Raw genomic sequence first — 25462 nt, 5'->3', positions numbered from 1 at the left:
AAAAAACCCTAAATACATGTCAAATTATAAAAAGAAGATCGTTAAACTTGTCTAAAAGCTGCTGAATAAAACTATTATTATCTTTATGTGAAACAATTGAGCTGCGTTTGTTTGTCTGAAGTCAGAAGAGAACAGAAACGCTGAGGTTAAACTTCATTTAAGCAACAACACCGCCCCCTGCTGTTTGTTTGTTAAAATGCAAGGGCATACCCTCTACTTTATTACGGTATGGACACCTGCTCAGGTGCGTCCTGACGTAATTAGCGAGTGAGCCAATCACATGTGAGCAAATTAATGCTTTTAGGCATCTAGCTGTGATGAAAGATGAAAGGAAGATAAAAGAATAACATGGACAGATAAATGTAAACAATACTAACTATTACGGTGTGTTCAGCAGGAAGAAGCTGGAGATAAAACAGGAAATCACTGATAACCATATACACAGGATTGATTAAATCAGTACCTAAATTTGAAGATGTTTCCTATAATTAAGCTTTAAACACAACTTTAAAAAAGAACAGACACTAGGAATTATTATTATAGGTTTTAATCAAGGCCGTAGCATCATCGGTACATTTTTACAGTTGCATTCTGCTGGTAGATGAGTTCCTTCTTACACTTTAATTTCACGTTACATGAAATTGATGTTTTCATTTTCTTGAATCCCATTTTTGCACATATATATGTCTAAGTGTAAAATATATATGTGTAAAAACTGAACAAAAAGGTTAGCTGTTCCAGTAAAATGGCTGCTTTCAATATATTCCTGGTTATTTTTTATGTTAGTATTTTGAAGTGCTCCCAAACTCTTGCCCTTGGAGGTCCATGTCCTGCATGTTTTAAATGTTTCCCTGCTGAAACTCCTATTCAAACCTTATATCCTCAACAGGTATACAAGTTTATCAGAAGCTAGATGGTATGTTGTAGATGCTGATAGCAGTATGTAGAGAGGATCACCTGTGGTTGTCTGTTACAGTCGATAGGGAAAAGCATCTAACTGAAAACAATCTTTTGTTGCCTGATGCCGTCTGATGCCGTCCTCTAAAGATGATGCTCAGGATTGCTTGTAAAGTACTTTATTTCATGAATATTTATCCTTTGTAAAATCATCTCCAGAGGTTCTAGAGGAGCCTTCCTTATCCTCTTGTAGAGCTTCTTTAACTCACTCCCTGATGCTGTTACCCCAGCACATGATGGCAGAATAGACCACACTCCTCACAACACACTTTAAGAAAGACACAAAGATCTAAGTTTTCTCAAAAAGTAGTCTGCTCTGTTATTTCTTGTCAACAGCTTCACATTCGCCTCTACAATCTAGTACAGTACTCCTCCAACAGCTCCTTCCTCCCTCATGATATTAATAATGTTATCTGTTTTCACATCATCCCACAAAGTGCTGCCCCAACTCCAAGAACTCAACTTCTTGGTGTACAGAGTAAAGGAACAGGGGAAAGCTGCAAAAAAAAAAATATATATATATATATATATATATATATATATATATATTACCACCACCCTATATTGGTATCAGTTGTTAGCTTTATGATTGAGCAAAGCCATTTTAAGCCAAATACGTTAAAAATGTTTACAAAAAGGTTAGGTCTGATGTGATTCACAGATTATAATTTTATGTTCTGTAAATTATTCATATCATAAAGTTCCACCAGCACCATCATTATTCACTGCAATCTGTACCACGCAGCCAAGGCTCCAGCAATGGCACTTGAACTAACATTTTGAATTAACTGCAAACCACAAGCAAAACTCTCCAGATGCAGAACATCAAATCAGTAATAGTTGGACAGAGTGCCAAAAAACAAAATATGCTTTAAGGCAACATAAAGTCTGTGATTTATAGCTTCTGGAAGTATGTAATTGATTGAAATGTTATTCATTGCAAGAAAAGAACCAACTTGTACAGCTTTCATGTTCTTGTGAAACTGGAATCTGAAATCATCCTATGCTGCTGGTGAGTAGATCATTGGACAGATTGTTAATTGTCAACACCTGACTGAGTTGTAGCACCAGCTGTATATAAAGGCAGCTGAGGATGTCTGGAATATATGCAGTGGCTTTTCTTTCTTCATTGAGTTTGTGTCTAAACATCCAAGTTCCAGTTTCAGAATGGGTAAGTAGTTCTTCAAGCTTTTTGTTGTGATAAATGATACCATGTCCTGCAATGACAATCAAATGCTTCTTATTGCATTGCAGTAAAGAAGGTGCTGATAGTGTTTGCTCACCAGAGCTCTGGATCATTCAATGCTGCAGCCAAAAATGCTGCTGTAGAGGCTCTGACTGCCCAGGGCTGCACAGTGGAGGTCTCTGACCTGTATGCCATGAGTTTTAAAGCCACTGCTACAGCTGAGGACATCAAAGGTATAAAGCAACCTGGGCTGAAATGTTCTGTGGGTACTTCTGTGTCTGATGATCCTCTTCTTGCACAGGAGAAGTGAAAAATGCAGAGAACTTCTGTTATCTTGAGGAGACCAAACTTGCATGGGAACAGGGGAAACTGTCGGATGACATCACCAAGGAGCAATCGAAGCTGACTGAGGCAGACCTCATCATTTTTCAGGTATTGTGGAAGATCTCTGCTCATGGTGATTAAATGCTGACCTTTTTTAGTGAATTTCTTTCTTTCCTTAGTTCCCCATGTATTGGTTCAGTGTTCCTGCCATCCTGAAGGGCTGGATTGACAGAGTTCTCACCAATGGCTTTGCTTTCTCTAAAGAGAAGCGCTACAGCCAGGGAGTCTTCAAGGTAAGGGCTTAATGATGAAGGTTTTTGGTTACATCTGAAGTTCGTCTTTAACTGGTTTCTACTTGAAGGACAAGAAAGCCATGTTGTCCTTCACCACCGGATCTCTGGAATCCATGTTCAGCCCCACTGGCATTAACGGAGACATGAATGTTACACTGTGGCCCCTACAGGTAATGTAGTGGTTATCATTTCTATTTTAAACTGGCATGATCTAACTCCTTTTTTATTCTCTGCAGAATGGTATCCTGCACTACTGTGGCTTCCAGGTTCTGGCCCCTCAGATCTTCTGGGCTCCTTCTTCTGCTGCACCTGAAGATCGCAAGAGCATGCTGGAGAGCTGGCGCACAAGACTGCAGAGTCTCCTGGAAGAGAAGCCCCTGTCCTTCATGCCCTTGGACTGCTTTGATGAGAAGGCTTTCCAGTTGAAGCCTGACATCTATGAGAAGCACGCTGGCAAAGAGTTCGGGCTTACTGTGGGCATCCACCTGAACAAACCACTACCCCCTCACAGCCAGATGAAGGCTGGGTGCTAATGAGATGTCATGTCTTCTATTGTATATCTGCTTTAATTGTATGTTTGAATAAATTTGGAACTGAACTTTGTGTGTCTTGTTGGTGGTTGAAGGGTGTGTTAAAGGAGCATTTGACCCTTGTAAGGGAGGTCTCTTAGTCGTAGACAAAATTGTGTTGTACAAACAGGGTGCATAAAATGAAATTTCATTCAGTACAGCTCTTGACATTGCCATTTCTTAAAGTGCAGCAGTGATTAAAATGTGAATTTTTTTTTTTTTTTTGTTCTGGGCAAATGACTGCAATAAACTAAAGAACCAGGGGGGGAAATGGGGAGGGTTACTTGTGAAGACCTCAAAACTGAACAGCGACGTAAACATTGGAAATGGTGCTTTAAGGGCTACTGGGAAGACTCCCATGTTCCTCACTGAGCTCTGCAGTATCTGTAAGGTGAGAGAAATGGTCTAGCAAACATTTTTGTAAATGAGCGTAAGACCTAATCTGAAACACTTCCCTGCTGTGGATGAGCTACTGTACCCAAGTCTGGACTCTAATATCCACGTCTACCCTGCTGTTTAAACTCTGCTTCTGTTTAGGATTGAGCCACATTCCAAAACATCCCACTTTTTTTCAAGCTTGGATCATCTTACAAATGCATCATGAGAGCCACTTGTGATTAGAGACATTCCCAGTCCTTCCTGATGGCACACAGCTGGTCAGCTATGTAAAAGATATCTAATTTGGATCAGATCCAAATATTTTAGGCTTTGAGCTCTGATCAGCCTCCTACTCCAAGCATTGAAACTTTTTTCTTTGTGGCGTCAACCTGATCTCTGCTTCCATTGCATCTATAGTAGGTTCAAATGAATAAAGGTTCAAAGCAAGAATGAAACTGTAAACAGAACAGTGTGCAAACTATAATTTAGTATTTTTTTTCTTAAAAATTAAAGCTCATTAGATAAATTTGTAACTGATGAGATGGAAAGAACCAATGTAGAATCTACAGGAGCTCCATATATGGGACAGTTATTAGAGAAAAAGTTAGTTTAAGTGAGTTCTAATGCTAAATGAAAAATAGTTCTGTTCTGCATGTCTCCATGTATTAAAGATCTACAGCCACATTACTATAAAGCTGTATTCCTGTAATAAAAGCAATGTGCACATAGTTCTGTCAGCCCAACATGTAAGAGTCCATCAAGATCCTGTTTCTTCATCCTCTGTCCACAAAGTGTAGGTCCAGTTGTTTGTCTGGAACCAGAACTGTACGATTGATGCTTTTCAACTCTCCAGTTGTCGGGTTTGGTTTGACTTCAAACTGCCGAATAAGCTGAAGAGAAAAAAAAAAAAAAAGGATATAAACGAAAATAAAGTTGTTTCATTTATTTTATGTATCATTAGAGATGGACCGAACAGATTAAGACCTGAGGACACAGGTCTTAATCTTTTTTCTATCTGACATTAAAAAAAACTCTGCCAAGTCAGTGTAAGTTGTAATAACTAACTGTGGTGAGGCCTGTATAAAGGATCTGTTGTCTCACACTGTCACCTTACTACAAATTGTTGAAGTTTTAATGTCCTGAGGAGCCTGGAGTTCAATTTGATTGAATTTGTTTGTGTTTTTTTTTTTTGCTTCAGAGATATTTTTCATAAAGCTCATTGTTTTTTGTGTAATTTGAGGCAATATAAATTCTCTTTTTGTAACAAAACGAATTGCTAGCCAAATGTTTTCACAAAGCCTTTCACAACTTAACATTTATATGGCTTTTATAAGACAAAAGATAATTTTTTCATGCAGGTTACACTACGCCATCCTGCAATATTTTGAGTTTAGATGGGGTATTTATTTCTTCTTCCATGGTCTATCAACAGGCAGTATCAGAGAACGATTATCTCTTTCTATGCAGATGACACCCCACTCTCTTATGTTGCTACTAATTATCCATGTTTGGATTTTATCTTATCTAAACACACGGTTAAGATATAAAAATGTCCATATCTCACCTGAAACAAAACTAAATACATCTCCAGTTCTGCGATCCTCCGGCCTACACAGCCTCGAACTCCATACCCGAACGGGATGGAGCCAAAGGGGTTCGGCCTCTGACGGCCGTCACGGAGCCATCTCTCCGGCTTAAATCTGAACGACTCAGGAAATGTGTTTTCATCATGACTGATGGCATAGTGACACAAAGTGAAAGAAGTCTGCAAAAAAAAAAAACAGAGTTTATTAAAATTCACAGCCTACTTCAATTTTCCAGGGAACATCTAACTAAACCTAAATCTTTTTACTGTGATAGTAAATACTACCAATGTTTCTAAAGGTGTTACAGATTATACTGGTTTACAGCGAAAAATCAGACCTACCTTTTTGGGAAACTGATATCCACCAATGGAAATGGGCTTTTCTGTAATGATCCTTGAATTCATGGGTACCACTGGGTACATCCTGTTGAAAGATAATTTGCGTGAAGTAGTTTATTACCCTGGTTAGAAACAATAAGGCTTCTCCATGCAGTCCTACCTGAGAGTTTCTTTTATCACAGCCCTTAGAAATGGCATCCGGGTGACCTCTGCAGCCGTGGGGATTTGGTCTGCAGGTACCAGCGTGGACACTTCCTCATGAAGCCTGTCCTGGATTTCTGGGTTCCTGGACAGCTGGTACAAAGCCCATGTAAGGGTATTGGAGGTCTTTGAAAAAAAAACAAAAAAAACAACATATACTTGTCAAAATATATAGTGACGTGTATGTCTGCATGCATCATTTAAATAAAAGTACCTTGTCACTAAATACCATCAATCTGTAATACTACGAATAAAATCAATGTTTACATTCAACCATTTTTCATTGTTTTTTTTATTCCAATGAGTCAATAATAACCCAAGTAATCAAGCCAGATTGGTCGTTGTTTTTGTTGAATGTAGGAATGAGCTGAGTACCGTGTCTACTCCGGCTAAGAGAAGCTCGGTGATGCTGGCGTATACGTCCTTGGTGCTCATTTGGGTGTTTGACACGAGGTACGTTAGATATTCACCCTCCACATCCTCGTTATTGTCCACTCGCTGCTGGATGTCCTCCATCTTTTTATCTATTAAAGTTTTAGCTAGAGTAGGAGAAAAATAAAGTTTTGCGTTATCTGCTCAAATAGTGAGGTCCTCTGTCTGCTATTATTTATAGGTATCTGCATGTTTGTTATGGTTGATTCATGTTCATTATCTCCTATATGTCGGACAGAGTTTTCACCAAAACAGTATATAGCCGGGAGGTATCTCCCACTCACCAAAGGTAAAGATGCCCTCCCAGCCGTCGATGTAGCTTTTCCAGAATGGCAGCAGGTCACGGCTCCACTTGGGACTCAACACCACAGCCATACTGTTGGAAAACATCTTAGCGATGGAGTCAATAAATTCTTGGGTACCAGAAGGCATTTCCTTTTCCAAACAGCCGAGCCTTGTCTCAAATAGTATGGAGGCAATACCTAGATGACAAAGAGATGTTTTTACATTAAAATGTTTTTTTGTTTTTTGTTTAGAAAATTTTTTTTTTCACCTACCTTCTAGTGAAAAGAGATACAGCTCATTGGACATGTCAGTAACAAGATCTCCTGTTGGGCTGCAATGCCGCAGATGTTTGATCCGTTTTGTGAAATCTGTAACCACCTCATTGATGACCCCAGAGTACTGAGCAGAGTCTCTTGGATGAAGCATGCGCTTGTTGAGAACCGCCCTAAGGTTGTACCAGCGCTCTCCTTCCCTGAGAGCAGAAATAAATGTTGATATTTTCCTAAGAAATATGGGCAAATAGATAAATAGCCTAAAACTGATCAAATCAAGTTGAATGCGTTATGCTGAGTGAAGTGGTTGTGATGCAGAAACACAATGCAAATCTCTATCAGGTCATTAAAATATGGTCTGAATTGCATTTTCCCACAAGCAGTTTTTCTACACACATGTAATGCATACACCAATATTAATGTTGCTCTAAAAGACTTGGTTTTAAGTTGAATCCCCTGGAGCCCTAAGATATGCACAATTATCCAGTAAAATTTTGTGCTTAATCATATGTTCTACACAAACAGCTAACAAACCAAACAGTAGATATACATATTTTTGCTTTCCAATATGTAGTTTTTCAGAAACTACATATCTTTGAAGTGCTGCTTACCCAAAACTTTGTGCAATTTTGTGTACTCTTTTTACCTGTGGAATAGATAAAGATAAAAGCTGGGCATTGCAAACCCTGTTGTTTAGATCTGTAGCACAGAAGGCCAGTGTATGCATGTGCACAGTGGGTCTTTGCATTATCGGTTTGAATATCCTGAGGATGTATACTCCACATACACACCTCCAACAGATTTTTTAAAAGGCTCAACTCTTAAAAAAAGCATTTTTGTTTCTTGCAGGTTTGTCCAAAAAAATGTGGTCTGCAGATTTGCAAAAACATGCATGTTTTTTTAGACAAAGCTTCAGACTAAACCAGTAAGCATAACATTGTTTACGAAGCAGTAATGTGTTTCATCAGCCGTCTGAATCAGACCTTTTCAATTACTCAACACATGACCTTTATTTCTGGGTAGCCTTATAACAGTGTTTTTGTTTGTTTTCTTTCAACCTGGATACGGGGAATTTAAGTGATCAGTAATAAATTGTTTTACTCTGTAAACGGCCCGTAGCCAAATCCTCTCATATCTCTGTACTCCGTCCACAGAGACATGTCTCCTCTGGAGGGAAACTTCTCATCCTTCCTCATGAGTTCCTCCAGCAGCTGAGGGGTGTTCACTGACACCGTCTTGAGTCCGCTTTTGTATATGGGTCCATAAAGCTTCTTCTCATAGAGCTGACAGGGCAGAAAAAAAAACTGTTAATATCCTTGACATAAAAAGTTAAACTTGCACCTTTTTCTGATGTAACAAGACATCAGTAAAAGCAGAATTGCTTCAGATTTACTTTTCTCTGACTTTAGGGAACATTACAGATTTACTTAGCCGATAAACAGATATATGTGCTAGAGTTCATCTGATTGCTTTTCACTTTATACAAACTGGTCCTGCAAGAAGAGGAATGCCTTCCTCTTGCTATTATCTACCAGCTGCTGTGGAAACAAAGGGGGTGTTTCCTGTGCAACATTTTTATCAATCATGCATGGTGGCTGGAGACACAAGGCAGTAAAGAAACAAACAGAACTCTTCACCAGCAGCTTCTCTGTGGTTTGTTTTTGTATAACAGAACAGCTGGACATACAGATCAGACTCTGACATACCTGTAGCTCATGCAGGCGGTTGTAGTAGCCCTGAAACACCATCCTGTAAAGCATCTCTAACGAGCTGACATGAGGGAGGTCCTCCACAGTCCGAGGCTTGTCCTGCAGGGCAGAGAGGGCTCCAGGAGCAGAGGACGTTCTGCCCACCTTCCTGCAGCAGACATGGCTCTTATAAACAGGGCTGGAAGACAACAGCCAGGTGGTTTTCCCTGACAGTGCTCTCCGTGACAGCCACGCAGCCATTACAGCCGAATGGAAAACAGGCAGCTCCTGTTACATCTAAGTTACTTGTAGAGCAGGGAGGGGCCAAGTCAAGCAGATTATTTAACCCATCCAAACCAGGCTTGAAGAAGAAACCAAGACAAACAGCAACAACGGAAGAGGTTTGCGGCTGTAAGATTTGAGCAAGTTCTTAGATTTCTCTGGAATTGAAATTGAAAACTACACAAAAGCAGTTGCCTTTTAGAAAATAAGTCCACAGACTAAGGAAAATAAATGAGCAGGTAAGTATTTAGTCCAGCTTGAATTATTGGGAAACATTCTTATAAGCTGATCTGCTCTAAGAATGAAGCTTGTTTGCCAATTTTAGAAAATACCCATGTTAAAACCTGCGGATACAAGAGTTTTTCCTCCCACCTTCTGAATTATATAACCTTTGGAGCAGCACATGATATACAACATGCTGTGATAGCCAAAATAAACCACTAAGGCCCAGAGGAAATCATTGTATTTCATATACATTCTGGTGTTAGATTGTTTAGGACTAAGAACCATCTTTTTTATTAACTTATTACTACTTTTCGAAGAATACAAACTTAGACTGCTTCAGTGTAAACTAGATTCTTCACCTAAACATTTATTAACATGAAGAACTTAGTGTTGATTTATTACTTTTGTTCTTTATTCATTGTGTTGATCAGAAATCTGTACTAATGTACCTCTTAATAGCCATTTCACTTTGTAGACCTTGATGCCTGATTTATTTCAGGGTGATTGAAGTAGGCGGTCGTCCTATAACCACGGGGTTGCTGGTCTGTTTCCATCACCGTGTCCTTAAGCAAGACGTCTCACCTGCCTTTCGAGCTGTTGGTGATCAGAGGGCCAATTGTATAGTAGCCACTAGTGTTGCATCGATACTGATACCAGTATTGGCCGGGGCCCTGATCTAGCACTAAAATGGTGGTATCGGTATCGACGCGTACCAACAAATAGGGCACTGATACCATTTTGAGAGCCAAATGTTTATTCAACTATTGTCACCCATTCCAGGTAGGCAATAAAAATTTCTACTAGATTCACTTTGTATTGGTCTTTATCCTGCTTCACAATCAGCAGCTTAAAAAAGCCATGATGGCAATTATTTTACGTCCAAGTAGTATGCAGTTCTTCATATGCACACACACACACACCAATTTCAAACATTTGGTATCGGTATCAGCCAATACTGCACAGCCAGGTATCGGGTATCGGTATCGGGGCCAATAAATGGCATCGGCAAAACCCTTCTGTTAGTCTGCCCAAGGAAACCTGTAGCTGAAGCCTGCCACCGTCAGCATCTAAATGGGGGAATTATTGAGTGTAATTTGAAATGCTTTGTAGTCTGATTCCATTCTTAAAATCTATATTTTTCATTCAGTTCCTGATCTCCTCCTTTTCAGTTCCTTTGTTACCTTTCAGTTTGGTGTTTTAAGGAGACTGAAGGAAGGCAAAAAACAGCAAATCATTAAGGACTCTTAAGGTCTGAATAGTGCTGGTAGTGAGGAAGGAGGTAGGAAAAGGAATCGGGATGCTTCCTAACAATAGTTCCATCTTCCGTCTGGTGTTCCTATTGGACACTTAGGGTCTAAAAGGAATCCCACAATCCTTTGCATAACATGATGTTTAAGCACAGACCTCCTCATGGTATTTAACTAAAAAGAACATAATTGCTTCACTCCTGCTTTGTGGGGCACATTCAAATGTGCTTTAAGTACTTTCATAAGTTTTGGGTTTTATAATTGAGAGCTTCAGTTGTTCACTTTATTAAACTTTGTTTTTTTTGTGGTTCTTTTCCAGAAGCCTGTTGTCCCAATCTGGGTAGCACCTTCCATGTCTGTTTCAGTGGGGTATGGACTTTAGGAAGGCAAAAGGCTGTCAAGGCTTAGCACAGATTTGTGTTGTTGACTGAATGAAAGGAGAAGGAACAGAAGCTAGATGCTACAATTATGGTACCCAGAATCACTGTCTCTGTTATTGGATCCTGTTCTGTGCTTCATTTAGTTTGTAAAGCAATTCCCTCAGCCCCCTCCCAGGTCTCTCTCAACTGTTTTAATTTGTTTATTTCCCCTTTTCAGACACCAGGAGAAATATCCTAAGCAGTCAGTCAGAGAAAAACAGAAAAGTGGCATTTTAGGTAATCAAGTTTCAATAACAAAAGCTTTTTTGTACTCTTACCGCAAATGTGTCAATATGAGCTTTGCTCAGATGACAATAAGATTGAGCTTATTAGCAACAAATCCTTCAGGTTTTCACATGTGTTAAAAAAGGTTTGCATCACCCACTAAAGGGTTGCATAGTGAGGGAAGTACTGTGTTATCCTTTGGGCAGGTTCCTCTTCTAAAAGTACTGGGAACCATTTTATAGTTCTTAGCAATATGAACTCTTTGAATATGAGGGGAGCAGTGCTCTCAAACGAGATGCCACACAAGATTTAAGATGCAGACAAAAAAGTGTATAACAACTGTATTTATTGCGAGCTGCAGTAAGTAGAAGGTGGATAGATTGATGACTTGAGAGAACAAAAAATAAATGTTTAATAAAATTACGTTTTTTTTAGTTTGATTTATTTAGAGATTAAAGAAATCTGTGCAACTTCAGATAAGAATGTTTAACTTTACGCCAGAAAAATAAAACATCCTTTAATATACAACCAACAAATATAAAAGTTTTCATTATTACATTATTACAGAATAGAATCGAATACAATGAAGGGATGACCAAGGTATACAAATATACAAACATGTGATCATATTATTAGACACAAACAAGTAGAAATACCCCCTGATGATAAAGAGGGAAATGCATTATATTTTAAATGTATAATCTGAATGTATTCAGATCTAATTAGGTGTTTTTTGTGACTGCAAAAAGAGTTGTTGCTTAATGGTTTTAGAGTTTTTCATTGGCCTACCAGCTTTTTATGTGACTGTTAAACCAAACTGTTGAGAAAATCAGTGTTTCTTCATCATCGGTCCACAAAGTGCAGGTCCAGTTGCTTGTTTGGAACCAGAACAGCCCGACTGAGGATCTTCAGCTCGTCCATCATGGGTCCGGATTTGATTTTAAAGTCCCTAATAAGCTGAGAAAAAGACACCAAAATATGGGGAAATATAATAGTGAAAAACTCTTTAGATAATGACAGATATACATTGAGAATAATGTAAATTTTTATGATTATGGTGTATACATACTGAAGGAAATCCAATGATATCATCCTAACAATAGGTTTTTAAATACATGTTGGGTTTTTTTTTGGACTTACCCGAAACAGAACCAAATACATCTCTAGTTCTGCAATCCTGCGACCAACACAGCCTCGAACTCCGTAGCCAAATGGGATGGAGCTGAATGGATGTGGCCTCTGGCGGCCGTCACGGAGCCATCTCTCCGGCTGGAATCTGAACGGCTCTGGGAAAATGCTCTCATCATGACTGATGGCATAGTGACAGAGAGTGAAACAAGTCTGGGAAAAAAAAAAAAAAAAAATGAAAAGAAAATTGAATAGATTTTTTTTATTGTGTTGATCTTAGCTTAAGTTTAACATTGTTAGCACACAATATATTTTATATTATCTTGCAGTAAGAGAAAATTCTATAGTAAATATGTTCAAAATGTTAGACCCACATTCTTTGGAAACTGATATCCACCAACAGAAACTGTTTTTTCAGTTATGATTCTTGAATTTATAGGAACCACGGGGTACATCCTTTAAAAGAAAACAAAAATATTTAGACGATTATAAAAGCGCTCTATGTGATTACTCTGCTAACACCAAGGCTTCTCCATGCACTCCTACCTGAGAGTTTCCTTAATCACAGCTCGTAAAAATGGCATCTGGGTGACCTCTGCAGCCGTGGGGATTTGGTCTGCAGGTACCAGCGTGGACACTTCCTCATGAAGTCTGTCCTGGATTTCTGGGTTCCTGGACAGCTGGTACAAAGCCCATGTGAGGGTGTTGGAGGTCTTTGAAATAAAAACAAATACTTATTAACACTACTAACATAAACAAGCATAAAATATGCATGATTGAGTAGAGGAGTCACAAACAAATTTAAAGTTCCTTGTATATGATTCAAACTCTAACATCAATACATACAGATCTGTTATAATAAAAGCTTTTATAATAATGAGTTCATTACCGTGTCCACTCCAGCCAAAAGAAGCTCAGTGATGCTGGCGTAGACGTCCTTAGTACTTATATTCTTGTTTGAGAGGAGGTACGTTAGATATTCACTCTCCACATTCTGGTTGTTGTCCACTCGCTGCTGGATGTCCTCTATCTTCTTGTCGATCAAAGTTTTCGCTTGAATCATAACAGACGTCACACAACCGATTATCTGCTTTATAATGTGAATATACTTGTGATGCAGAAGTGCACACTGGGTATACACAAGCAAAGATAGTGAGTAGGTGGTGAGGTGTCTGGCACAGGTCAAGCATGGGATAATACATAGGAGAATCTATGGATTATGATGTTTGCAGATGAAATTATGATCTTCAGCGAGAGTATGGAGAAGGTGAACCACAGCCTACAGAGATAAAGCTATGCTCTGTTCTGTTGACTGATGTGGCTGAGTTTTAACATCTGCGGACAGTTGCTGTTGCTTGTTACCTGTTGCTTCAAATTGGAAACAAAGGACAGCAAAAAGACACAAGAAGCGGCGTAGGTTTGCATAGGGACCATAGGGACATGTCCCTACCAAAATTTTGGACCAACCTACTTATCCCTACCAACAATTAGATGTGAATAACATGTTTATAATTTACAATACAGCTTTGTTGCAGCAGTAGAGGGGATGGAAAATATTAAAAGACAAAAACATTTTTATTTAGATATTTTATTTTAACGATTTTGGGTTAATTCCTGCTCTAACTGGGTCGATGTGTGACCTAAAGACATGTTTTAGAGTCTCTATAGTCCAGTTACTGATTCATTGATTAATAAATTTGTTGACATTTCAATAATTGATTATTCCAATGAATTGTTTCAGAGCAAGATAAAATACATGATATGAGTTAAATAGAGTAACTACAGCTTAGATGACCTATAGAGTGAAAATATTCTAAATATTCAGTGTCAGTTCCAGTGCTCATTTAATACAATAAATTTATTTGGTGTTCTTTGAATCTATTATTTTGCTTTGTTTCATGATACAGAGAGAATATTTAAACAATAAGAGTGGGTTTTCCCTCTGTACAAATGTATATCTTCAAAACAAAAAACAGGATAGATCCACATATAGCAGAAATATTTAGACTATATTTTGTTAAATAGGCACATATTTACTTTCTGTCTGAGTCTGAGACCTTTTCAAAGTGGAAAAAAGTCATAATTCCTCATTCATCAGAGCTGATGATGCTTCAAACATTGATAAACAGCATCGAGTGTGTGTAGCGCTTATAAAATTTGTACAAATGTAGCAAGAAATGCTGCTTTTCTCTTTAAACAAAATACACCCTGATTTTCACGTCAAGCATAAAAATGACATAAGACCAATAATGTCCCTACCAAAGTCGAAATCAAACCTACACCCTTGACAAGAAGCACTTTATTTTTAGGTAGTTTTACTTCAAGTTGATAAAATTTTATTTTTTGTTTGTCAGGAATAAGAATATATAGGGACACAATAAAAAAAAAGTTGTGAGAAGCTTGATTTAGTAGAATACTAAGCTACAGCTTAGGGAACTTATTTAAAGGGTACAGTCATGTCTGAATGGTTTGCAGCCCAGTTCAGTTGTAGTTTATCATGCAACAATAAATAGTTCAAAAGCACTTAGGTATAAAAGTTTAGAAACTTACCAAAAGCGAAGATGTTGTCCCAGCTGGTGATGTAGCGCCCCCAATAAGGAAGCAGTTTGCGGCTCCACTTTGGAAATATTGCAACAGGCAAGTTATTGGAAAACATCTGCGAGATGGACGCGATATATTCTTGAGTACCAGCAGGAATCTCCGTTCTCAGACAGCCAAGTCTTGTGTCAAACAATATAGATGCAATACCTGTGAGGCAAAAACTAAATAATCAAAAACAAACAAACAAAAAAAAAGTTTAATTACTTAGAAATGCTGCTTAAACTTACCTTCCAATGAAAATAGGTAAAACTTATTGGAAACGTCAGAAACAAAATCCCCTGTTGAGCTGGCTTCACGCAGATGTTTGATCCTTTTAATGAAGTCTGTAACCACCTCATTGATGACCCCAGCGTACTGAGCAGAGTCCCTCGGATGGAGCATGCGCTTGTTAAGAACCGCCCTCAGGTTGTACCAGCGCTCCCCTGTTCTGGGAGTAAAAGCACATTTTAAGGTTTGATGGAAAATGTTTTGATGCTTTGAAAAAAAACTATTTGGTTTCACGCAGACTAAGGCTTATTTACTTAGTTTAGGTTTAATCTTTTTGTTACATACTTCTTTGTCACTGGCTAGTTATTTATATTGGCAATGTAGCCCCCTTTTTACATTCAGTGCTGGAAGGTCCCATCTGCCAGAAGTTGGTCCCTGCAGGATGTTAATGAAGTCGGTTTAAATCCATTGGCCTCAGGTTTAGGTTTGTTATCCACCAATGCTTGGGGATAAACCGCAGGTATTACATTAGATTTAGGTTAATGAATCCATGGACCTTAGGTTTCTGTATCTGTCTTTTCATCATCTGAATCAGGTATGATGAAGCAGAGATATATCTAAAACAAGGTAGTGTGCCTTTTAGGACAAGGGCTAAAAAACACAGCCCTATCATTGTCATTATTATGCAGAGGTGTGTAGAGTACCCAAAAAAGAACTCAACAAATTCTGTTATAAGAGAGAAATAAACATACAACAAACAGTAAATGCACATATAAAATGGTGGAATTGACACTCGCCTGCTTTGGTCCAATCTATAAAGTCTTGAATTTAGTGCTTTTTCTGATGTTTTTAATTAATAAAGCTTCCTGGATGGGAATTGAAAGCTTCATGTTATGTTCAACAGTATTTAATTGCGTAGAGTTCTGGTGAATTGGGTGAATATGTTGGAATAAAGAAGGAGCAGGCCTAAATTCTTCAAATTAGCCAAAAATTAGAAAGTAGATGGTTGAAAATTGGATGCATCTGGAAATGTGTGGACTGATACAAAAGCATCACATTTAAATTGACTCTGCTAATTATGCTAAAAAGACCAGTCCAATATTCATCCACTTCAATGAAACTGTTAAAGGGAGAGCATTAAGGAGTTTGCTTTACTCTGTAAGCGGCCCATAGCCGTGTCCTCTCATATCGCGGTACTCTGTCCACAGAGACAGGTCTGCTCTGGAGGGAAACTTGTCATCCATCCTCACCAGTTCCTCCAGCAGCTGAGCAGTGGTCACAGAAACAGCATTACGTCCATTTTTGTAAATGGGTCCATACAGCTTCCTCTCATAGATCTTAACCAAAGACAAAACATTTTATGAACTTCTTTATGCAGAATCAAAACTTTTACAATTAAAAGCAGGAAAAGGCAGCAGTAAGGCGAACACAGGATATTCTTTTTTTAGGGAATTTAAAAAAATTACACATTTCCACAACATTTCCCTGAAACGTATCCCTCCACAAACCCTCATCTGTAGGATCAAAGGTCACGTTTCCTGTTAAACATTGATTTTATCTTGCATTTACAGGGCAAGTTAACTGCAACCATAAAAATATTCAGACCCACCAGGATTAGTAATAAGTAATTCTATTTGCCTGCATGTCTGTCAGTTTTCACAAAAAAGAACAATTTGTGAAAGGATGAATGGAAAAATCTGACTGCTGTCTGATATCTGTGTGCATCATCCTCTTATAAAGCTGCTGTCAAATCAATACATCACACCCAGACCTACCTGTAACTCCTGCATACGGTGGAAATAACCCTGGAATAAGATTCTGAAAAGCATTTCCAAGGGGCTGACACGAGGGAGGTCCTCCACCGTCCGCAGCTTTTCCTGCTGGAGAGAGGAGGCCCTTCCCAGTCCTCTGGAGCAGACATGGCCTTTAAAAATGGGGCATAGCTGCAGCCATCTGCCACAGCTCCCAGACTGTAATCTCTGCGACAGCCGGGCAGCCATTACTAAAAAAAACTGGAAAAGTGCTCCAGTTAAAATCATGCAGACTGAGTGGGAGGAGCCATGCTCCTCAAATATCCAGCTCACCTCCCTAGAAACATTCAGTGGAGGCAACTGCAGCAGGAAATTAATGTGGATATTTATTAGACCTTTAAATAATGCTGCTCAAAATTTGCTTTGGATGGTGGGTTAATCCTCAGTGCAATGTAAGGCTTTTTGAACACTTTTACGAGGAGTCTTGGCTTCCTCTCAGTGAAGGGGAAATCTGTTTTCTGCATAGCAGCAGCTGTTCTTCCATCAATGGCAACCAATCAAATTGCACAAAACTAATCTCCATGTTTCCGGCCAGGGTTAACTCCTGATTACCTGCACATCCATTCTGTTCAAGGTGCAAATCCCACATATTATGCATCATCATGTTATGGTTGTAAATCTAATCAGTTCTAATGCTAATGTGTCCCATACAAGAAACTACCGGTAATGCAATGTTTTAAAATAATGAAACCCCAAGGCAGCACATAGAGCAACATGTCTAAAACACAGACTGTCCTCCAGAGATAATCTGGAAATTAAAAAATTTGTTTAAGTATCAGTGATATAAGGATAATTTGTATTAGTGCAGACTCAGCAGCAGCTTAGGCACGCCACTAAATAAACACAACATTGCAAACCTTTTGACTGCTTTTCGTTTTGATTCACATTTGCATGTAAGGAAAAAAAATTCCTTAGCTGTGGCAAAATCAATCTTAAAATTTTATTAATTTCCCTCTTAAAAAACAAACATGTAATTTAAAAAAACCCAAGACTTTACTAGAAACAGATCACCTTAATGAAATATAAAACTTTAAACATATTTTACTCCAAGAGGTCAAGAAACGGCTGCGTGTGTAAAAAGTAATAAATATAATAACATATTCCTAACCAATGTATTCATATGTGCGATTTGCACTGCAGAAACGATCTAGAAATAAGTGAAAATGTCTTAAATTAAGTGAATTTACTCTTAATTTGTGCACGTAAATAAGATAGTTTGTCAATGTAATGAGTATTTTTACTCTTATAATAAGAGAATTAGATGATATGCCCTTGAAATAAAACAATGCAGTTGTTTTTTTCTTATATTAAATGTAAATTGTCTCCTTCAATGGCAAAGTGTCTCACTTACCCCCTCAATTCAGGACAAAATGCACTTATTTAGATAAAAAATTTTTGCAATGTGGCGTGGTCTGGTTTATCACAATTTGTCCTCATAAATAAAAGTTTTAGATAAAAACATAGAAGAAATAAACTCGTTTCCTTTTAAATATTGTCTTTATTCTGTAATCAGTCTCTGAGTGCCATTCTGGTCCATCATCCCTTTATTTGGGCCACGTTGTCTATCGATCCGACCGGATCATTTTTGTGGAGCAGAAAGTGTCCTTGGACCTGAGCAGCACTGATCTCAGAGTGAGCGGCTAACGCTCGCTCTGCGAAGCGTTCGCCTTCTGAGGCCGGCGTGTCTGGATAGAACCGCCGGAACATCTGGGTGAGCTGCCAGGCGGTGCAGTGCCCAATGTATTGTTTGAGGTCGACTCGGCCCGGTCGGATCAGCGCCGCGTCCAACCTGCGAAAAAGGGTAGAGAATTAAGTTCTATAGGTTAGTTGATGACAAATGCTGACAATACTTACTTTTCTTCAATACTGTATTTATTCAGCTGGATTGAACTTAACATTTTAAAAGGGTCAAATAAAGGTTTAGAAATCTGGGAATAACTGTTTTTCTTAAGAGAGACTTTTCTAGCATCGGGAAATTATGGCTAAAAAACATATAACATATTTAAAGAATGTATAAAATGGTAATACCTAATACCAAATTTCTAAAGCAACTATGGTTAATTTGCATCATCTATTTTACTGGTAGATCTTTTGCTCTTAGTGCTCCTGAACGCATCATTATTTACATCAAGGTGAGCACCAACTGTAATGCAGCTTTTTACTATTCAGTCAAAATGAGCCAAAGGAAATTAAATGAATGATTTTGAAATACAAAGCTATATATAAAGTTGCTCAGAAGAAAATAGATCTTTTACATATTGGAAGGTGATAACAATCCAAAGAAAAATAGAGGATGTTATTACAGCTCAGATATTCTATTTATCACTATTTTCAGAAAATGTTAAATTGTTTGTTTTTGGCTCAGGACAAAAACGAAACCTTGTGACTAAAGGACAAAATAATAATTAGCTAGGATTGTTTTATACAGTTTTGTATGCTGAAACCATATAAAAAAGAGAACAGTTTAACATTGAGACAAAGATCAACCAGAGTCTGCAGGGACGACCAAGAAGCTCCTGTATACCCCATTTACACTACCCTTGAAAAACCGTGCCGAGACCGGTCCGAGTTCAGTAACTGAGTAAATTTAAAGCAAAGTGAACTGAACCGAGCTAGACACAACCGAACCGAGCTAACTGCAGACCAGTTCCAGAGGTGGGCTCGGCTCGGTTTTTCCCTGGCTCGGTTCTCTGATAACAGGAGCGCATGAGCAGAACGCGTCATCTCCGTCTGGCTGCACATCCCGATTCACACTCCATTCCACTAGTTGGCGGTAATGCCTCTCTGGAAGTTGCTTACCAACCAACACAAAACAGAAGAAGAAGAACAACTATAAACAGTAATCGAAAACTTCTCCACGCAAAATTTTAAATAATGGCTTCAAAAGAGCATGGAGCGACCTGGGATGATAATAATGATCAAGCATAACTTTCTGAATGTGACGGACGCCGCCATTTTTATTTGCTTTATTCCCTCCTTCTGTCTTCTTCTTCTTGTGTTTTATGGCGGTTGGCAAACAACTTTTGGTGCATTACCACCACCAACTGCTTGATTTCCTCCTTCAATACTGGCAGTAATACCATAGATCGTCACTAGGAGGCGAGGGGTCGAGATAGTGTGATGTGTAAACGATCCGTCAGAACCGAGCTCGGCCTGGTTAACTGATCCGAGCTCGGACCGGTCTCGGCATGGATCGGTTTTTCAAGGTGTAATAGAGTCATGTGAGGTGGAGATGATGTTTTTAGGGTTCACTTTGAAACAAAACGTGTAGCTCGGAAAGCTTTAATCCGCTGATCCAGGAGGAGTCTGTTTTTATATGTTTATAGTGAGAAAAACATTAACCTAACTGGAGCTTTCTGGAAACCTTAAGGGTAGCTTTTTTATTATTTAAAAAGTTTGGTAACAATACCTGTCTATGAAGTTGGTAGTCATAAAAACAATTCTGGCCTCAGATGAAGCAACTCCATCCAGGGAGTTCAGCAGGCCACTGAAGGTCAACCTTCCCATTCCCTGATAGGCCATCGGGTCTGAAAAGGCAGAGAAAAAACTGCGTATTAATCTGGAAACCTTCCCTAAAAACAAAATGACCCACAGCAGTAGTTTGTCTTGGATAATGTGACAGAAACAGAACAAGGTCAGGACTCCCACTCACTCTCAGTGGGGAGCAGGTCCCTGCTGACGAAGGCGGCGTCCACATCCTCCAGCAGGATGATGCTCTGCTGCGGAGCCACGCTCAGGAGGTGGTTCAGACGGTCGTCCGAGAGCGTCCTGTCGCTCAGGCTCATCAGACAGATGCTGTAGCCGAGCTCACCTGCCAGCGCCGTGCTGAAACCAGAAAGGAGAGCACAAACGTTCAGGGCGGCTCTGGAGCTACAGCCCCACAGAACAGGAACCAGGAGACGGACTGATGATGGAGCGCTCACATGAAGCTGCTCTTCCCACATCCTGGTGGACCGTACAGCAGATATCCTCTTCTGTAGGGGATTCCTGCAGACAGAGAGAGAAGCTTTAACGACCAGCCTACTGAGAAAAGACAAAAAACCCTGACAAAGAAAATAAAGTTTGAATTATTCCCCCATCTAATTTCTAAAACTCCACCTCTGTCTGTGTACCACTTTGGATTTCCAATGAAGTCCTTCACATCATCCACGATCCTCTCTGCCACACCAGCCTCCAGGACCACAGAGCTGAGGGGTCTCCGTCGCCTTGGAAACCCAAAGGGCCGCCAGTCGCCGCCCATGGCCGTGTACATCACGGTACGTCCTTCCTCCTGTTTTAGGGCCAGTTCCCGTGCTGCAAAAAACAATAACGAGGGAGAAGAACACGTCATGGTTCACCAAGATTCAACCCAGAGGGATGAAAAAGTAAAACTATTATTTCATCTTTATCAGCTGCTTGAATGAGGGAAACTGCTAAGTATCTTCAGAAAAAAACCCAGACCAGCAAACCTCCACCAACGTGCTTTACAGTTAAGAGGTGTTTAGTTTTTTTCAGATCTGAATGTGGTTTTCTTCAAACATCTCTGAGAATTAAGCTTAAAGGAATAGTACACCCAAAACATGATTAGCCTTCATTTTCTACTCACCCCCATGCTGAACAACACTCTGGAGTACTTTTTTGATATCTCAAATGCATCTGGAGATCTGGGAGGCTTCTTGCTGTCTGCTGACATTCAAATAATGGAGGTCTATGGCGCCCGAGACAGAAAGGTCCATAAAAGTCCACAAAAAACGTGTCAATATTCCTCCATACTGCTCGTCCAATGTATTCCAAGTGTTCTGAGTGGGTAGCATCCAGAATTTACTCGAAACAAAGTCATTTAGAATGTTTTTAGAGCCTAAACAGTAGTGTATAGGATTTCCTGAAAGCGCGCGCATGCAAGTTCACGACGCTACGGAAGCCGGCAGACCAAACCAGCGCATTCAGCTTGGCAAAGAACTCATGCTCTTCCTCAACACTGAAGTCCTTAGACATTTTTCTTTTGTTGCTTCTTTCTTTGCACAGATAAACAGCACATTTCTTCTTCTACGCTTGCATTATCGGCAGAGCAGACGCTGAATGCGCACTTTCATCTGGTTTGGTCTGCCGGCTTCCGTAGCGTCGTGATCGTGCGGGCGCGCGCTTTCAGGAAATCCTATACACTACTGTTTATGCTCTAAAAACATTCTAAATGACTTCGTTTCGAGTAAATTCTGGATGCTACCCACTCAGGACACTTGGAATACATTGGACGAGCAGTATGGAGGAATATTGACACGTTTTTTGTGGACTTTTATGGACCTTCTGTCTCGGGCACCATAGACCTCCATTATTTGAATGTCAGCAGACAGCAAGAAGCCTCCCAGATCTCCAGATGCATTTGAGATATCAAAAAAGTACTCCAGAGTGTTGTTCAGCATGGGGGTGAGTAGAAAATGAAGGCTAATCATGTTTTGGGTGTACTATTCCTTTAAGCTTAAAGAGCTCTAACTCACTCCTAAATTTTGCTACTTTAGTTTTTAGACAGTAGTAGCTCTAAAGTAAAAGAAAAAAAAAAACTATAATCCATCTCCAAAAGTTAGATCTTTGAGATCATCTCAGTTTAAGGCCAGACTCTGCCTCCATGATCCTGATCGTTATGTAAGGAAAGCTGACATTGACCACCATGCCATCAGCCGTACCTTCTTGAAGGATGTTAAAGAAGATTTGTCTGTCTCTCCCCAGAGCCGTGAACGTGACAGACTCCCATGGAGTCCCAGTGTGAAGATCCACCATCTGCTTCTCCCTGGTCCGCTCCACCCGGATCCACTTCCTCTTATACCTGCAGCCACCAGGAGAACAGAGATTAAAGAGAACATCTTATTGCCCTTAAAGTGATCTTTGGCTTTACAGCAGCCTTGTTTACTCTGCTCTGCTTTCGGTACTACTTTAGACTTTCTGAAGGTGGTTTATTAGAGAGAAAGGACTTGCAGAGGAAACAGCTCCATGTTTTAACCTCTGAGATGGACACACCAACTGGTTTTATCACCAACTTTGCCTATTTGATAAAACATATAGTTAGATTAGACTGCCTCACAACATGTCATTTTAAGTCATTCTACAGATTTAATTCCATCAGATCATACAGATGGATTGGTTGAAATCTCTAATTATGCCGCCATAGCCTATAGATGCTGGAGGACATAATGACCACTTTTTCTTACATTGTTGCATTCTTCTACTTCTCTCCATCTATGCATTTTCTATTGTTGCCATCAGCTTTATGTGCTCTCTTTGTTCTTCTCTTAATGTTTATGGTAAACCTGAGTCCTATACGATCCTATCCTGGAGCACCTTACCTGTTTATATATCCTACAATATTAAAGCAACAACAGAGCCACTATTTAACCTTAACCTGTTGAAGCCACATAATAAAAGTATGAAACTGTCTAATTTCTGGTATCACACAAAGGTAATGTATTAAACATTGCTGAATTTTCCTGTTGGGTATCCCATGTAGGAAGATAAAAATGATTCAGTCCATCAGGGGAAGATATTGTGAACTTTGCGGCTCATTTTCTATCCAACACTATGATGCTTCCTGCTCTAGTTGGATCAGACAGTTTACATTTCCAACTGCAAAGTAAATTTTTACCTATATTAACAATAGAGAAATGGGCTTATATCGAGTTAAATCATCCTAAAAAGAAAAAAACAAATTGTAGAAAGTTATTAAAATGTTTGCTTCCATTTTCTCTGGACCAGAGGGTGGTGATGTGGAGCCATCAAGTCATCTGTATGTCATATATTAGTTCTGCCCAGCCACTGAACCAGTAAAGTCTGACCTGCAGATTTAATTCACTGTGCAGATTGGATCCACCTGATTCAGAGGCTGAGCAGAACAAATATATGACATACAGAAGACTTGGTGATTCCACATCTCCCACCTCTAGTCTGGACACAGAGTGGTGGAGATGCTACTTTCACGATGTTGATCTCTAATCTACAAACCTGACCTACTCTAGAATAAGTTACCATGGTAACAGAGACACGGGTTGAACCAGATTCGTGCTATGGAAAAATGGTCAATTATATTGAATTTAACTGGACAAGACTATTGTTGTTCCCATATTTTCCATTTTGCTTGTATGCATTTTTATTTTAATTAAAATTAAAAATATATCCCATATTGTTTTAAAATCAATCTCTGTATTAAATAGAGGTTTAATGTTTTGGTGAAACTACTAAGAAACAAAAAAATGTTGAATGTTACCAACAGGTTTTATCACACTGGAAGCAATATTATTGTTTTGGAGCAACGTGAAATTGAGAAAAATCTGTTAGAACTGAAAATTCGATTAGTCAATCGTCTTTATTGTCATTATAAACTGATAGTCTAATTATGTTGAAAACATCCAGCTCACAACTCAATAAAAGAACACAGTTACAAATCTAAAATCACTTAAAATAAGCATCTATAGAGAACATCATAAAAAACAAATAAAAAAAAACACATAAAACACCCTCAGAAGAAAAATAACATTAAAAGCATTAGATTGATGTGATGCTCACGTTTCCATGACTATAGAATTAATAATTGAGTATCTAAATCTGGTGTCACAGTGACTTGTGTGTTTTCTTTCCCCAAGTTGTGGTAACTATCAGTTGATTATGGATAATGCATACTGGGACCATCTAGACTGATTCAAAGCTATTGAAGAATACGGTTCTTTGTAACTGTATATCTTAGATTTAATACTCATTTATAAAGTGGGATATTTTTTTGTCAGGATATTTATGTCTGACAAGCATTTTCAAGATCCAATGAAAGAAACATCAAAGTTCACTCCAAACCATTTTAAGAAATGGGAGTGTCTTGAGAGCTGTACTGAAAGAAATTTCATTTTGTATACAACCTGTGTGCACAAAATAAAAATAAAGTTTAAGTCTATATCTAAAGAGACTTTGCTAACGCATGATGTAAATAAATAAAAATAGAAATCTGTGTAATTAAATGTGTGAATATGAGCAGCCTATAGAAAACATAACGGTTACCCCCAGCAGCACCTGTTATAAAATCGATGCGCTTCTATCCTGCTCTTTACGGTTTCATATGTTGATTGGTGTAGCTGTTACATTCAATGACATCTAGTTTGAAACATTTAAGAAACAAGTCTATAAAAATACGTATTCAACAGCTATTAAAAATACATGTTTAATTAATCTCTATAAGAGAAAAACTTTTTTTTGCAAACAACAATGCACTGGATTGTTCTAGTCCTAGTTAAAGAAATTTAGGATATTTGATCAACGATGTGTACCTAAAGGCAGCATTTAGTAATGCTGGGACCGTAAGACACAGTTTAGAAGCGCAACAACATTAAAATAAACCGAGTCGAAGGTCTCCCTGACCAGATGATGTGGTTTCCAGGACTCGGGTGGAAGTCAAACTGCGTGTGAACCCGTCCACTCTCATGTGCCAGGTAGGAGGTCTCCACGCTGAGGTGCTGCGTGTGCGTGGCGTGCTTGGTGATCCAGCTCAGCAGCCAGTGGTAGCTCTTGTCTCTACTGGGAACCTCCAGGGTGATCATGTAGTTCCTACGGAAAAAGATCATCCCCACCTGGGCTCCCTTCCTGGCTACAGCCAGCGCCGTTCCGACCCCCACTAATCCGAACCCGGCTCCAAAGTACGGGTTGTCCTTCAGGCCGTCCAAGAAGTCCGACAGCGGCATGGTGTTGAGTCCTGCAGTTCCTCACAGGACTGAATGGATGGAAAAACCTCTGCAACCTAGCGGTTCCATGCGAAGCAGCGACCTTTACCACATTTCCCGTGTTTCATAAAAACAGTTC

The 25462-nt window shown here is 39.2% G+C and overlaps 4 protein-coding genes across 4 annotated transcripts; 1 reads left to right on the top strand and 3 right to left on the bottom strand.

Annotated features, from left to right (window-relative positions):
* The first annotated feature begins 2110 nt into the window (after positions 1–2110).
* LOC107086209 (ribosyldihydronicotinamide dehydrogenase [quinone]-like) lies at positions 2111–3339 on the top strand. Its single transcript, XM_015376996.1, has 6 exons — positions 2111–2128; positions 2212–2376; positions 2445–2575; positions 2647–2760; positions 2829–2930; positions 2997–3339. The coding sequence occupies exons 1-6, from the start codon at positions 2125–2127 to the stop codon at positions 3291–3293; spliced, it is 813 nt and encodes a 270-aa protein (XP_015232482.1). The 5' UTR covers positions 2111–2124; the 3' UTR covers positions 3294–3339.
* Positions 3340–4176: 837 nt separating this feature from the next.
* Positions 4177–8791, bottom strand: LOC107086204 (sterol 26-hydroxylase, mitochondrial-like). Its single transcript, XM_015376993.1, has 9 exons — positions 8528–8791; positions 7923–8104; positions 6822–7021; positions 6549–6746; positions 6208–6371; positions 5792–5958; positions 5635–5716; positions 5272–5472; positions 4177–4597 (listed from the first exon to the last, which is right to left on the bottom strand). The coding sequence occupies exons 1-9, from the start codon at positions 8768–8770 to the stop codon at positions 4481–4483; spliced, it is 1554 nt and encodes a 517-aa protein (XP_015232479.1). The 5' UTR covers positions 8771–8791; the 3' UTR covers positions 4177–4480.
* Positions 8792–11398: 2607 nt separating this feature from the next.
* Positions 11399–17274, bottom strand: LOC107086205 (sterol 26-hydroxylase, mitochondrial-like). The gene is made up of 9 exons (XM_015376994.1): positions 16619–17274; positions 15999–16180; positions 14864–15063; positions 14586–14783; positions 12925–13088; positions 12582–12748; positions 12410–12491; positions 12048–12248; positions 11399–11864 (listed from the first exon to the last, which is right to left on the bottom strand). The coding sequence occupies exons 1-9, from the start codon at positions 16880–16882 to the stop codon at positions 11751–11753; spliced, it is 1572 nt and encodes a 523-aa protein (XP_015232480.1). The 5' UTR covers positions 16883–17274; the 3' UTR covers positions 11399–11750.
* A 523-nt stretch (positions 17275–17797) lies between these two features.
* On the bottom strand, positions 17798–25462 carry LOC107086200 (mitochondrial chaperone BCS1). Its single transcript, XM_015376987.1, has 7 exons — positions 25025–25462; positions 22315–22454; positions 20753–20947; positions 20578–20641; positions 20307–20479; positions 20064–20181; positions 17798–18443 (listed from the first exon to the last, which is right to left on the bottom strand). The coding sequence occupies exons 1-7, from the start codon at positions 25342–25344 to the stop codon at positions 18191–18193; spliced, it is 1263 nt and encodes a 420-aa protein (XP_015232473.1). The 5' UTR covers positions 25345–25462; the 3' UTR covers positions 17798–18190.

This window comes from Cyprinodon variegatus, unplaced genomic scaffold (genome assembly GCF_000732505.1).
Source record: "Cyprinodon variegatus isolate N-32 unplaced genomic scaffold, C_variegatus-1.0 Scaffold145, whole genome shotgun sequence".
Classification (NCBI taxonomy): domain Eukaryota; kingdom Metazoa; phylum Chordata; class Actinopteri; order Cyprinodontiformes; family Cyprinodontidae; genus Cyprinodon; species Cyprinodon variegatus.
The sequence above is the reverse complement of the archived record's forward strand: the minus strand, read 5'-3'. Positions and strand labels throughout refer to the sequence as shown.